We start from the raw sequence: 16,424 nt of genomic DNA, 5'->3' as shown, positions 1-16,424 counted from the left end.
AATGTTTTCAAAAACATTAATACTTTTTGAGATATTGAGTGTTTTACACTTAATGAATCAGCCTGTAGATATTAGATTTTAGTGTCTGGTTGTGCAGGGGATACGCGTGTGATATGTGCGCCCAGCACTTATGGGGATTTCCACTTTACCGCCCGCTGGACGGAAAAGGACGCTTTCCAATGCTTCAACCGCTATCGAAAATCAAACTTTCGGTGCAGGCGTGACAAAAAACATATTATATAGTTTTTCATTAATTGTTAAAAATGTTTTTAATTTAAGTTCCTCCTCTGTACATAAATTCTGGATCTTCGCTTGGGTATATATTATGTATACTGTTTATAATATTAAATGATATTGTCATTATTAGAATATTGTTAAGGACTATTTGTTTTTTAAATAAGCAATATGTTTTTTTAATATTCTTAGTTTTATGTTAGGTACATTTTTAGAAAAAATGTGCATTATAATCCGAAGTCTTTGTCCATAAATATAAAACACATTAATCGGGGATAGTTGCAGAAAATATAGGCTTCGAGAAAATATATTTAGAAACACATAAATAAATAATTAATTAAATGCATCGGCGAAACTAAGTCTTATGTAGGTCTTTACAAGAATTTCTTTATACTAACCAGGTATTATACTATTATCTGATGATAAACAAGAAAAACATAATATATACCAGTACCACTACAATTACTTTATTCAAATTATCGCCAGATGAGTTGGAAATAAAAAAACAGGCTTTTAACAGTAAATCTGTAAAATATATTAGCACACATTCATAAACGAAGTCCAATACACACACAAATATAGCCTGTGTAATGAATTATAATTTAATGTTATTTAATTGTTACAGATATAATATAATCAAAACAACCTTAACTTAAATAATATAGATATATTGCATTTTCAATAAATTAATAGAAATAGAGACAATGTTGAATAACATAATATCATAGCTAAATAATGATTAACTAAAACTAATAATTAAACAAATGGAAAATAACTCTGAAGGCAAATAATTGTACAATGTGCATCTATAAACAATGTCATCAACAATTTTTAAAAATAAATAAAATAATGTTATGAATAAGTTGATGAGAAAAATAACTATAAAATACTATTGTAATTTTAAGCCCAACATGTATAATCATATCACAAAGATTTATATTATTTGTAATTTGTTGTAAATTATTAATATTAATCGACCATATAATTTGAAAATGTATCAATAGAAATACAATAAAAATAGACAGGTCATGTATAAAGGTGAAACCAATACTCTGATGTTAATTTTTATTTTTATACCATATTGTATAAAATGTATAAAAGATTAGGTCAGAAATAGTAATCCCCCAAGAAACAAGGTTATATATTTTTAAATTTAAAATTGATAAATTGGAAGGTTAGTTCAATTGTTAAAGAAAATACATACAATTATTTATTTGGCTAAGCTATATTTTTTTAATGGAACAAAACAATAAATGTCATATTATATCAGAAATTATTGTTAAAAATTTATCTGTATACAAAAATATTATTAATACTAAAGTAAGCTTTTACTATAGTCACTCAATTGTAATTTTTGTTAAGTTCAATGTTAGAACATACATTTTTAAATTTCTCAATTTTAATGTCTAAGAACAATTAAAATAGTATAATCATAATGTTTTAAAAATAAAATGTATAATGTATAAAAAAGTTAGGTTAATTTAAAATACGCTCAAAAAGAATTATTATTTTTAATATAGTAAATGTAATTAAAAAATTACTTGGAACTAAATAGTACAAAATATATGAATATTTTAGGTTAATTCTGTTTTAAAGATTATAATAAAATAGAAATATATAGATTATAGATACTTAATTATCAATTTTTAAATTAAGATACAAAACACTAAATGGTTGTTATTAATTAAAATGAATAGTTAGTATTTGTATTTAAAACTAAACAATTATACTATTGTATCATTCAATACATATTATATAAATGCTTTTAGTGATGGAAACATAATTTAAATCATTTAATTTTAAATTCTTACGAATACATAACTTTTTCATATTTTAATCATTGTTCTAATCACACCCCCACAAACATTTAAATTGATTCATAATATAATATTTTAATACACTAAATAATTATATAATTACATTTTAATGTTAAGGTTAACATTTAATAAAAAGGTGTTTGTTATAGATAAAATTCAAAATAAAAAAAAATACTAAAAAAATATTATTTATGTTAAGACAATTCATCAATAAAGTGATAAATAAGAATTAAACAATTAAAACACGATTTGGATAAAACCTCAAATAAATTATCTAGGAAAATATTATTCAACATATCTTAATTAATTAACTAATACAAATAAGGATTGTAGTTAAGGATGAAAAATAAAGATTTAAAAAAAACATTGTAAATAACAAGAAATATAAAATGAGAATGAGATCCAGAGTATCAAACCTGTTTTTAATGAAAAATTGAGATGTTTTCAAAATAAAAATTATGTATTAAATTAATACTAATATATAAGCTTATAAATTAATTATATGATTATATAATTAATGCTTTAAATGTATAATTACTCAGCCAAAAATGTTATGATCATAGAATTGAAGTTGTGCCCTGCATTTAAAACCAATTTGAACTATACATTTATCCAATATGCCGAAATTTAAGTTGAAACAAACACATACATTTTGCTAATAAAATAAATAAAATAGGTTTTTTTTATAAAGTGGTATAAAACTACAAAACCAAAAAAAAATACAGACACACACTTTTAAAGATTAAAATGTTGGTTTTTATCAACTGATTCAGATTTTTATCTAATAATAAATAAATTATTTTATCAATTAACACTAAAAGTAAAAATTCACAAGATAGAAAATTGAAGATGAACATAATATATTCAATATATTACTTATCAGTATTATGTTCCATTCTTTCTTCTAATAGACCCTGTAATCGTTTCGTTATTACAGGAGGAGAAGGAGTTTTTTGTTTTGCAATTGGCCCATCATGGTGTCCATCAGTGATATTTCTTTTCTTAGCAATCGCTCGCATAGTTATCATATTTATATTTTCTAAATCCTATTAAGCAAAATAAAATTATACAAAATATGAAATATGAAATTACAATTATTAAATATCATATCATAATCTTAGTTATTTTTATCACTGAGTTATAAATTCTTTGAGTATTATTTTTATTTCATTTTTCGTACGTTATTTATAGTACATGTTTGATGGTTGCTTACATAATGCCGCCACATTTGCACATCGTAGATGCTCACAACAATTTTCAGCGATTTATTTTTTTTTATTTATTTATACATTACGTTGTGTAAACTGCTTACACGTGCCTATTAAATTGACATGGGCAAAGATATATGGCTATAGACAATTGAATATATTAGTACAACACGCTTCTGAAAAGCTCTGTTTTTATTAAGAACCTATAATAAAAAAAATGGATTCTTCGACACGCTATTCAGGTAATAACAACTGTAATTATATTATTGAAAAATTAATATTAAAACCATTTGGATTAAATACTTTTATTAAAAAGCTAAATATCATACATTTCGGGAGACCTGCACCAACACTTTGGGATCTTAAATCAAAATGTAAAAACAATTTTTGTTACTTTAATCATTCTTATCATAATTCTAATAAATAGTTAAACGCAAAAATTATATTGTTGGCCTTGTATTTTATTTTCACATGAATTAAATACTTGGTTTAAGTATGGATGCAGTAATTTAAACAAATATCATAATTTAAAAAATTGTCATGAAATAAATAGCTTTTAAATTGAATTATTAATTACTTTAAAGAAATTTGGTACTATTAAAAAAAACACGCCTAAGTGAAGCATATAAAAAAAGTATATCGAAAAACATGAGTCTGTTAAAAATAATAGGTATGATTTAAGTAGATTTTAATGATTCAACATGTTATTTGGCAAAACAAGAGCTTCATTTTACAGGCATGACGAACAAATCATATCTATTAACAGGGAAAATTATGTTGAGTTGATACATTTTAATGGGCACTCGATCCAAAATTAAGTGGACATATTTTGACATCTACTTGTTTTTCTGGACTCTCTAGAGACATACAAAATTATCTAATTTCTAATATTTTATTAAAAACTATCAGAAACCAAATTGAGCATACAGATTTTGATGCTAAATAATTATGGATGAAACAACGGATATTATTTACAAATCTCAGTTATCAACAGTTTTACAATATGCAAATAGTGAAGGGGCAGAAAAAAGATTTTTAGGATTTGTAGACGTCAGTCATAATTGTTCTACTAAATGTTTAGCTGCGCATGTTTTTTGTTTGATACATGAATATAAATGCAAATATAAATTAGTTGCTGACTTATAATGGGGCTTCCGACATGATAGGACAACATAATGGTTTACAGACAATAGTTCGCTTAAAATGTAAAAAAGGGATATTTAAATTTAATATTAAAACAAATGAAAGATTTGCAGATACAACTCATTTGACTTTTTTTTCTTTATTAGTTTTTTCAAAATTTGAACAGTACACCAGTCAATTTCCTACAAATGTAATGAACTCGTTGAAATATTATTTGATGAACATTTTGATTATGCAATTCTACGAACTGAATTTTCTATTATATACTTCCTCAAATGAATTTCATAAAGTAAACATTCATGAACTTTGGATGTATTTAAAATATACTGACGTATCAGATAGCTTATCACAGGTAATAAAATTAGCATCATTGATTTTAATCATTCCAGCAACAAGTGCAGGTGATGAACGCTCATTTTCCTGTTTAAAAAGAATAAAAACACATCTCAAAAACTCCCGGTCCTAAAATGGATTTTCAGATTTGTCTCTTTCATCAATTGAGAAACGATTGGGGACTATAGTTTAAAACAAAACTTCATTATAAAATAAGTAATTTATTTCACATAAAAAATAAGTAGAATCAATTTCATATAATATTATAAAAAAATTATTTTTAAGTGTTTTTTTTTAAAAATAAACTTGTAAATTCATAACTAAATTAACTGGTGTGTATCGGTATGGTGAAGGAGAAGGTTCGTTAGTATGTACCTACGTTAGTATATAGATCTCAAAATTAAAATAAAAAATAATATTTTATTTTGTGTAGCAAACAGGTTGCAGAGCATTAATAGTGTAGCAGAAAAAGGTTGAGAAAATTTTTTTATTTGTCTGCAAGTAGTTTTACTGCATACAATGTTGTTACTAATTAGTAGGCTTCTTAAACGATATATTTTGGAATATCGATATTGTTTTGAATTGTGCGATATTGAATCGCAATATCGAAAAAAAAATTTAGATATCGATATCTCTATGACTATCATAAATGCAAATACTCAATTGACTGGGTACTAGGTAGTAACTAGTGGGTATTATATTAACAATTGTTTTGAAATATATTATTCAAGAGCTTTGGCATGAAAATCAGTTTATCTTGATGTCATCGATTATCGATATATTATGATTATCAATACCTAAATTTCTGAAAAAAAATTTGCGATATCGATAACGTTGAAGAAGCCTACTAATTAGTGATTTTCACCAAAAAATGATTCTGCTCAGGAAAAGATACTGTACTTCAACCAGACAAAAAATTCCAATTTTTTGATTTTTTTCTACACACAATTTTATAATTGAAACAGTATTGAAATGTGACCACTAGTGATTTGGTTTGAAAATATATTTAAATATTCTTTATTAGTTATCTTTTAACAAAATGTTCTTAAAAAGATGATTGTGGATATGGGGCTTGTTATAAAGCATTATGTATTTAAGTGGTTTGACCAATTCAAGCCACCAACAACTTAAAATTTAAAATAATATTAAATAAAAAACTTTAAGAAATATTAGAACTTGTATCATTGACATAAAAACAAATTTACTTACTTTTTTAGGACTCTGATTTATACAGTAACTCAATGGCCTGATTGGTGATTTAATTGGACTAGCTTGGGCTTCCAACTTACGTATAAATATTGGTAGTCGATCATTGACTCGTCGTGTAGTTGGTGATTGCAATTGAGTCTTAGTAGCAGGTAAAGGAGATAGAGTAAGATTATCATTCTAATCAATAAAATAACGAATAAAAATATAAACTATTCTAAAAATGTAGAATCAAAGTAAAAATTGTGGACAACTTACACTACTGTTGGTAGAATATTTTAAAGCATTATCTCGAACTATTTGAACAAATATAGTGTTATAAAATTTAATAAGATCAATACGTTGTTCAGTATCTCGCCGTGCTCCTTCATTTTCTGTATGTTCTACAAACAAAATATATTTATTTTTAATTGAATTATACATGATATCTTATGTTGAATGAATACAATAATAACAGTAAAGTAGTGAAACATCATTATCTTATTCCTGGAATCTTACCCAAACAATATGACTATTTTTACTAATCAACACCACAATAAAGAAATTAATATTATTAATTATTATTTAATTTGATTTATACTTTTAAAAAACAATAGCTTATTATTTACAAGATATTTCATACTTCCAATAAAACACATTCTAAACGCTCAAAGTTACCAGAATAACAGAAACTAAGTTTTTTTTGTATTAGTAAATACGAAATAAGTAATAACTATTTCAAATTAAATATAATCTACTCAAGTTGTATAATGTTTAACAACAAAAAGAAAATTAATTTACTTGCAATATTTGGTACTTGGTAGATTTAGGTATATAATTACTAATTGACAGCTTTCTCATTATCTCAATTATTATAATTGTATTCATTAACTTATAAAATAATACAACAAAATTAATATTTAAAATACCTTGACTAGGATTACGAGAAGTAATTAAAACACTTCTGTATATATGTGAAGCAGACTGTGGTTGAGTTCGGTAACATTTCATAATTGCTTGAAAAGACAAATTTAAGTTGACCACCTACAACAATTCATTAAAATGTTAACCAATACTTACAGCAAAGTAAATTAATCTCTTACTCGACAAATAATGTAAATGGTACACATCAATATCTGATCTAAATGTCTATCGCGCATCATATCTGTATGCTCAATTATAACATGTTCAAAACACGTCCAAATTTTACGCATTAAATCTTCATCATTTATACTCAATTGATAGCACAAATCTTGCATGCGTACTGAAGCCAAATTATAAAACTGAAATGACAGATGAAATTAACTTAATGTAAACCAGACATGAGAAGATTAAGAATACAAATTAAATTAAGCTTTCTGTACATAATTTTCTTTTAACATGGTATAAATATAAAAGCACTTTGTTTAATATAAAATGTATTTAATAATTATTTATATTAACAAATTGATAGTTTAAAAATAAACAAATAATTAGGTATGCAAAAAAATACTGAGGGGTGGGCTCTATATTCATAATCACCATAAGTTACAAATTAAAAGTAATAGCTTAATTATGATACATATGTAAAAATGTTTCAATGTACAATTTTTGGGGAAGAGTGGTTTGATAAACTAAGGAAATAGCTTACCTTTCTGAAAAATAATCCTAAAGTACCAATTTTTTTTAATGGACCAGTTACAGTAGGTAATGAAACACCATTATTCTTTGATGTAACTGAAAAGTATTGTCTGTTTTCATTCACAGCAATTTGTTTGCCCATTTTAATATTTGGTTGACCAGGTGCCGGAGAAATAAATCTATCAGAAACTGGGCTATCTATAAATTTAAAACAATATATTTTTTTAGAACACAAAATGATATAGTCAATAAATAGTAATATTAGGAAACTTACCTTTATGTGCAAAACGATTATTTTCAATCTTGTGATTCAAATTGGATACTGGTGCTGCCCCTCCAGCTACAGAAACCAAAGCAATTTCATCATAGTGTGGAATCAATTTATTGTTTCTATTAATTAAATCCCATAATGGACTTTCAGACTGCCATGATAAACTATCCAAAACTTGTTCCTCAACCTATAAACATTAGGAATGAGAGAAAATATTAAACAGTTAATCATAATAAAGTAAAACAAATTATCCATATAAAAACATACTCTATTCAAATGTTTGATCATATCTCGAGGTAATTTATCTTCAACGCGGACAATTACTTCAATAACTTTATAGAAATGGTAAGGGTGGATTTGAAGAGCATTAAGTACCCATGGAAATGCACGTTGTGAATTATAGGCAAAGATTACCATTTCTAAGCAGCATGCAAAAAGAGTCTCATGAAATACAGCATGACAAATTAAATTCTAGAAAAATGTAAATATGAAAGAATATAATACATGTTTTTTACAAACTCATTTATTGTGTAATGTAATGTAATACACACTTTAATGTCATATTTAGGATTTTTTGCTTCTTTTGCAATAATATTTTCAAACAACTTGTAAAACCATGTCTTTGCCATAACCAATCTTTTTTCAGCAAAATCATTATGTAATGCAGAATTATGATCGACCTGACAATATTGTGAACAGAATTTAATGCCTAACATATTAATTAGATTTTCAATTTCGCTTTGTAAAGTTGCTGAACATGACCTGTTGAAAAAAAAAAATGTAAACGAGTTGACTATAAAGCACATTATAATATATAGTTTACTTTAGCAATGTATATAATTTTTCAGATGGATAAGGTGAGCAATCTGCTAAAATAGATTGTATCTTGAATACCATTTCAGAAGCATTTTTCACAGGTGTACTTTCATCAGATAAGTCGATTTTTGGTTTTAAATGATTTCGTCCCGTAAGTGGTGTTTGTTGATTAAATAAATTGTTCTAAAATATATAAATTATATAGCTTATTATGTTTTACTTAATTAAATAATTTTAATCAATGTTAATACTTTTTTGTTTTTCATTTCTTTAGCCAAATCTTCTGTCGTACATTCATTTGATGCTCCAATTTCAATATTAGCATTTTCAGCTACAAAACAAAAATACTTTTAATATAGTAAAATATATATGAATATATCAATGTTAAAAATGAACTTAGGTAAAGCAGATCATAAGTGTGTTCGTTCTCTATCAAAATATACCCTATCTTATCCATGGGTACAGTTTATTGTAATAATTGGATAACACTTCTCAAAACATATTTTAAGTAATCATACAGTTAACATGAAAATAACTTTTCAACTTTTTTGAATTTTAAATTTTAAACCTTCTAAAATGTTGTATATTAATAATAATTCAAAAATGCAATTTATTTTTAATTTAACTATAAGAAAAATTTAAATTCAGTTTCAGAAGCTTTATTGAATAGTAAGGTTAGTCAATACATTTGGCCAAATGTGTATTCTTTTAGACAAAAATAATAGTATTAGTGAAGAGCAATGTTGACATGAGCATCATCTGATCGATATATTTTAGTTATAACTCACTATAAAATTTAAATATAATTAAAGCTTAGATTTCTAAGTCATGCGAATTAGGTTTGACAATAGGTCAATTCGCTCAAATATTAAAAGCAAACAACTCTAGTTGAATGGATTTAGCTTCTTCTTAAAAGGATGTACACGCAATATTTGTTTTCTCTCAAGCATAACATTGTTTAGACAAATTGATATTCAAACCATCAAAAATATTACTCTCTATAATTTTTGTAAGCATACTTTGACTATGTAAAGAGAGAAAACAAATAATCCGCTAACATTTTATTGCAACACATGCACTAAACCGAATAAAATTATTAAAGGAGCCTGATGCCATTGCCATTTTGTCCACAAAAATACACTACAAAAATAATGAATCTGTCCTGTGAAATCAACCAAATTTTATCATTTTTTTTTAAACTAATAAAAGGAAATATTCTACAGGATGGATGCATTAAACTTGTTTTTCAATATTTTAATCTCAAACTTTATAATATTCTTTAAGAAATGACAATTTTAAGCTTTTTTTAATGTTATAGAATTGAGGAAAATTTGAAAAACGGCACTGAGCACTTAAAGACATACTTAAATTGTAGTTTGTATACAGGTTAATAAGCAAAATATGCACACCCACATTTTTACTTTTGATAATGCATTTATTCAAATTCTGATTTTTAGAATTTTTAAAAATACTTTAAGTCTATATTTTTAAAAATTGTAAGTTGTACGTGTTATACCTGTGGCCGTACAAAATTATTGTTTTTAAATAAAAAAAACTACCTTTTATCCTATGCTTTTACTTAAAATACATGTTTTTTAGAAACATTGTTTTAATTATATCAAAATTTTAATAAGAAGTCTTATAATTATTTAACTTTGTGTACTAAGAATAATGTGTTGGGAAGACATGGGGTCTATTATTTGAAAATTTTAGTCATTAATATTAATCTATTAAATAAAATTATTCAGTAAATTATTTTATTCTATCTTTGGTGTATGCGTAGAATAAAGTAAAAACATGTAATTAAATTTAAGTATTAAACCATTGCACAAGTATCGTTTCTTACACAGGAATATTCGTTCATCAAATTCTCCAACACTCAAGACATACTGTTCATAACGTTTATTGATTGCCTTATAATTGAAATCAAAATTAACAACATCTAAAAGTAAATTCAATTCAGAATCTCCTTTTAATACCTGGAAAACAATAAATTTGAATTTATTAAGTTTGAGAAATGAACACCAAGAAAAAAATATTTACTTTTCTTTCAATTAATTTTTTTAGATTCGTCTTCCAAAAGTACTCTTTAATCACCTTTGCATCAGTAGTTATACCATCATATTGTTGACATAAATAATCAATTATGCAAATAGGCTTCGAACGTAAAACATAAGAAGTAGATTCAAAATCATGGGGTAGACCTGGACAATATTTATTTATAATTCATAATCTAGGTACTTAATTTAATATTAATTATCATAATACATTACCTCCAAAGGATTTATTCAATAAGTCTCTTAAATCAGCTATAAGAATATTCGTGTACACATAATCACAACAAGCTAATAATAAATGATATGAATTAACCAAATTTTCACTCAAATCTGGGAATTCAGATTTAGCAACAACAAACAATGTCCAACAAAACTCAAAAAGTTTAGATGCTGAACATGTCACTCTAAAAAAAATTATTAAATTAGGTAATATAAATAATATAGGTAATACACATTATACATAAAAGTTATTGATAAATGATCAAATGAATGGGCATACTTTTGCTTTTTAGAACAACGAGTTTTTGTTTGTTCGTCTTTGGCGTTGTTAAACATAGCTGCAAAGATTGGTTGGAATTTTTTAAATATAACCATTGAAACAGCAAAGTTTTTTTCCAATTTATCTATTTTGCGACGCAACTCTGGTGGCATATTGATCATATCTGCCCATTTTTTGCTTTTACCAATAAAGTGTATGAGGCTAAGGAAAAAGGGCAATTAACGAACATTGCTTAAAATGATTTGACCAATTTATCAGCTCTTTAAAGGATGTTACCTAATATTGCACAAACGGAGAAGTCGTGTTAAGCTAACCAAATTGCCCTCAATCAATGTTTCACTGTCTCCAACTGTATGTTCAGTGACATTACGACATGCCACATATATAGCGCAGGCCAACCAATGACTTGGATCACCCTACAGCAGACAAAATCACAATATAATGAAAATAAATCGGACAAAATGTTACACTAAGTAGATAGGGTACATACATCCAAAGAATAGTTCTCCTTGACAGCCAGATAAGTCTCCCACGCACGACTGGCGGCGTTCTTGTCCAAATTTAGGCCTTTGCACAGGTCCAAGAACTTGCTGTTGTAGATGTCTTCGTCCAGGACGTTTGTTCCCACGGGTACACCCATAACGATGCAGGCCTACTGTCACTGCCGTCGTAGAGTGGAGAGTGCTCGTGTCGACCAGTTACCTATTACGGGTCCGAAGACGAGCACATAACTAACTATTGCGGGTCGATTAATAAGTGCTCAAATATAACGACGTTATGCGAATCAACACTGAATTTAATTAGTGCGTTATTGTTACACCGATCCACGACGAAATTTAATATAATATACGGACCGGTAGCGGTGATGACGACGCGGTGCACACCGAACACGGTCGGAATATGGATCGTCGATGCTGTTATTGCTATTTAATTATCGTACGCGAACATCGCTAGCGTAAACGGACATGAGCAATGAATTATATGAAGTATGAACGAAGGAAAACAAAACGTTGATGGCAGGAACACAGTGAAACACACACGGTCGCACGAAAGACGATGATATTTTTTAGAGGATGGCGGGAAATCAGGCGGACAACAAAAGCCGAAACGGGGGAAGCGCCGCCGACACAGTTACGGTCTTACGAGTACGGACTGTTTTTGCGCGCGCTACAGCGGTCGCGGTCGGCGGTCGCCGGTCTGAGATCGGTGCAGTGCCCATGTTGCGGTGGCGGTGGAGGGTCGACGGTGTAGATTGCTTGGCTGGCGGGTGGGTGGCTGGACGGTGACGTCACATGGCGCCCCGCCTACTGGTCGTGCGATTACCGCGGCAGCAATATAATAATACATATAAATAACTTTGTGCGACGGCGATCGCGACTTCTCATCGGTCAGATCTTAGGGAAGTTGCAAACTCGACGCATAGAGTATAATATTATTAAACTATAGTTTGTAGGTGTGATGTAATATGCCATAAGCCACAACTCGAGTCAATAACTCGTTACTGATAATATATTTTTGGATGGATTCGGGACGTGGGCGCGGATCTTAGTCCGTGGCAAGGACCCAAACTAAAACGATATTTTTACGATCCTACCATATTCATAATATAGTTTTGTATATGATAGAAGCATCAGTTAGCCGCTAAGTTGTATGCAAAAACGATCATTACTGCTGCCGTTCAATTTTCTCTACATAATATAACAACAACGCAACGAAAGCGCGCGTATTTCTTAGTTGACTGTGTTGTTGTTGTCGGCCATCGCCGCCGAATATTGGAGGGAAAACGACTGCCGCCAACGCTAATAAGATAAAACCACAATAAAACAATACCCTGCCATTGGCGTTGATCGATGGAGAGGTCTTTTACTATTTTTTTTATATATTAATCGATTAGATGAATTTTTTTGTGTGTGTTTGAATATTGAATTGGTCTCTGGATGGTTTGGATTCATAATTAGACCCCGCAAGTCCAACCCGAGAGGTCCTCACTCATGGATTTTGATATTTACCATGGAAATCGAAAATTGTTTTGTTTATAAATGTTTGCTATTGTTATAGGCTTTCAGGCTACAGCGTACCTACACATTATTATTTATTATAGTAATAGGATAAGTAAAAAATAATTAGTAGAAATTAGTATTTTTTTTTGTACCTAGATAAATGGTTGTCATTGGTTACTCGGGCAGATGAGGTAAAATCATTATATCGTCCCGTTTATGGTTTCGAACTTCGTATAAAAAAATTATATCTTAAAACAAATATGAGAGTTGAATGAATATGTTTGTAGCTTGTATAGATACTCAAAAACTACTTAACCGAATTGTGATTTGTGAAACATTTTTCTTGGAGATATCAGTAAAAAAAATTAAAAGTAAAAACTTCCCAGTAGTTTTCAAAAGTGACGTGACAAACAAAAGAAAAATTAAGAAAAAAACGGGAATTTTTTCGCAAAATCTGTTTTCGAGAAAATCGATTTTGGTTTTTGATGCAACTCAAAAAAAAATGACCATAGGGCATAGGTACATGAAATTTTAACTGAATGTTTATATTAGCATTTTCTATACATCATAACATTTTTATATATTTTGAGCCGTTTACGGAAATTTTCAGTTTCCATTTTTTTTAGTTTTTTTTCTATAAATATCAATAAAATGTTATTTGTTGGTTAAAAAAACCTTGAAAATTTAATAGAAGGCAAAAAAATAAAAATAAAATAATAAAAAAAAAATTAATAAATAAATAGGTTATTGTTTCAAAGGCAGATGAAAAAAATTAAAAATCATAGTCACAATTTTTTTTTTTTAAGCATCTAAAGTTCAAATATTGACAAACTATGTAAAAATGACAAAAATTTGCAAATTATTTTGAGTAAGAAATTAATATAAAAAATTTTTTTTAATTTTAAGATTTGAAAATGTAATACAAGATTCCTCATAAGTTCGTCTACTTTTATCAAAAAAAAAAATGTCTGTCAAATTAAATTTTTATGAGCGTTTGAAATTCATATTTTTACAACATTTGATTATATTCACTCGATTTCTCATGTAACGATTTTCTTATTTTGTTGTAATTAAAAAACGAATGACTGTAGATACTTGAAATTTTAACTGAATGTTTAAATTAGCATTTTCTATACACAATAAAATATTGAAAATAATTTGACTATTTTTGAGCTGCTTACGGTCAATTTTTTTTATTTTTTTTTTTCTATAAATATTAATAAAATTTTAATTGTTGGGTAAAAAAGCGTAAAAATTGAATGCAAGGCAGTTGAAAAATATTAAAAATAGAAAGTCACAATTTTTTTTTTATATAAGCATTTAAAGTTCGAATTTTGACAACATTTATCAAATTTAAAATTGAATAACAACTATTTTCAATTTTGTAGTTAAACATTTATAGCTAAGGATTGAAAATTTAAAACAATGTTCCACGTAAATAGGTTATATATAAATTACTTTATTCACAATAATATCATCAAATATACTTGGTAATATCATATATTATGTTGTCTCCGTCTTACAAGTGCGTAACATAGCAAATTGTACGCTCAACAAAACACGTATAGTTCCGTCAGTTTAAAAATTAGATTGAATTGACTCCTATAAAATTTAAAGGTAAGATTATTATCTAGGTAATCTCATGGGCTTTTTATTATATTAAAATTTTAAAGCGAGTTATGAGTATTTTAAAATGTACAAACAATTTAAAATTTTAAAATACTCATATTAAATATATTTAAGAGGACACTATAATAGCCACATATGTTGTCTCCGTCTTACAAATGTACAACATAGCAAAAACTGTTTTGCGCGGGAAAGAACCGAGAAGGCTACAGTTTTAACTAAGAAACGAGATTTTTACCACATAAAAAAGAGAACTATGGCTGTACAACGTTGTTTCAACATACTTTCTTTTAATTCACATTCAGGATTTTGATAACTTAATTATAAATGAATTATTCATTTGATTTACCAGCTATTTAATTATATAATAAGTTATGATTATCGAGTATATATTTATTTTTAATACAGTGTACTCTTGGTACCTCGAAGCTCACGGCCCACGGTGGAAAAAAAATTCGATTTACTAAAAATGTCGAGTTATCAAAACCTTAATGTGTTATTGTTATTTGAAGGGGAATTTTGTTTGTTCGAGAAGTCGAGAATTTATAGTTATCATAAGGTTCAAATTATTGAGAGTACACTGTACACCACAAATAGTTCCTACTATTTAACTAACAGCTATATTCAGCATGTAATATATCATTTGACTGGTAGTAAAATAATAAAGTAAAAATACTTACAGAAGTTAATAAAACTACAAAAAGTTCAAACATAATATGTTGTAGGTACCTATTTTGTATTTTTACATCTTCTTCTTCTTCTTCATCTTGGTTTCGGCCTTTAAGACCATACCGCTAAATACAAATCTTGCCATCTGTCCCTATCCTCTGCAGTTTCTCTCCATCTGATTCCTGGATCTATCATTTTTAAGTCCTTTTTAACACAGTCTTCCCACTTCAGTCTGGGTCTTCCTAGAGGTCTTTTACCTATTGGTTCATTCTCTATTACCTGTCTAACTAGGGATCCTTGTTTACGCCAGGCATGGCCCCCCCCAACTGAGTGTTCTTTTTGTGATCTCCTTAACTATGTCAGGTCTCTGGAACTGTCTTTTGAGTTCATCATTATGTAACTTTCTCCATTCATTTGTTCCACTGTCAAAGACCGGTCCATACATTTTTCTTAAAACTTTCCTCTCGAAAACCCCTAGTCTCTGTTCTTCAGCTTTCCTCAATGCCCACGTCTCAGAGCCATACAGGACAATAGGTCGTAATAATGTCATATACATTCTTATTTTTTAATTTTTAGAGAGTGTCTTCGATTTAAGTATTTTTTCTAATCCATAATATCCCTTGTTAGCTAATTGTATTCTTGACGACACCTCTGTCTTAAGTTCATTATCTTGGGTGATAATCGATCCTAGATATTTGAATTGTGATACTTTCTTAAATTTATGTCCTTCTAGCTCAATATGTTGTTCTAGTCTATAATTTCTGTTACTTCGACTGACAACCAAATATTCTGTCTTATCATCATTAATAGTTAAGCCTACTTTCTCCGCGGTCTTTATAAGTTTCTTTAGGTTAAGTAATAATGATTTATAATATTTATTACAAATTTTCATTATAGGTAGGTTCATCAGAAAATATAGTATTGAAATTATAATATATTGTACCTA

At 27.7% G+C, this 16,424-nt stretch overlaps 1 protein-coding gene across 2 annotated transcripts; it reads right to left on the bottom strand.

Annotated features, from left to right (window-relative positions):
- Positions 1-745: 745 nt before the first annotated feature.
- LOC132948895 (retinoblastoma-like protein 1) lies at positions 746-12,513 on the bottom strand. 2 transcript variants are annotated; one of them, XM_061019580.1, is made up of 18 exons: positions 12,038-12,513; positions 11,674-11,973; positions 11,460-11,599; positions 11,184-11,384; positions 10,901-11,088; positions 10,671-10,831; positions 10,474-10,606; positions 8,879-8,958; positions 8,635-8,810; positions 8,363-8,573; positions 8,079-8,282; positions 7,815-7,998; positions 7,551-7,738; positions 7,024-7,203; positions 6,850-6,964; positions 6,200-6,324; positions 5,945-6,121; positions 746-3,097 (listed from the first exon to the last, which is right to left on the bottom strand). In XM_061019580.1, exons 2-18 carry the CDS (start codon positions 11,821-11,823, stop codon positions 2,924-2,926), a joined length of 2,787 nt encoding a protein of 928 aa, XP_060875563.1. In that variant the 5' UTR covers positions 11,824-11,973; positions 12,038-12,513; the 3' UTR covers positions 746-2,923. The 2 variants fall into 2 exon arrangements, with proteins under 2 accessions (XP_060875563.1, XP_060875562.1); XM_061019579.1 differs by having other exon boundaries at positions 11,674-12,513.
- Positions 12,514-16,424: the final 3,911 nt, after the last annotated feature.

Source organism: Metopolophium dirhodum, chromosome 7 (genome assembly GCF_019925205.1).
Source record: "Metopolophium dirhodum isolate CAU chromosome 7, ASM1992520v1, whole genome shotgun sequence".
In the NCBI taxonomy this organism is placed as follows: domain Eukaryota; kingdom Metazoa; phylum Arthropoda; class Insecta; order Hemiptera; family Aphididae; genus Metopolophium; species Metopolophium dirhodum.
This window is presented reverse-complemented; position numbering and strand designations above follow the sequence as displayed.

Coding starts and splice junctions, on each gene's coding strand:
- LOC132948895 (XM_061019579.1), bottom strand. CDS start 11,823: ATGGGTGTACCCGTGGGAACAAACGTCCTGGACGAAGACATCTACAAC. Junction 11,385..11,459: donor CTCCGTTTGTGCAATATTAG/GTAACATCCTTT, acceptor CTTTTTCCTTAG/CCTCATACACTTTATTGGTA. Junction 3,098..5,944: donor TAAATCAGAGTCCTAAAAAA/GTAAGTAAATTT, acceptor TTTGCTTAATAG/GATTTAGAAAATATAAATAT.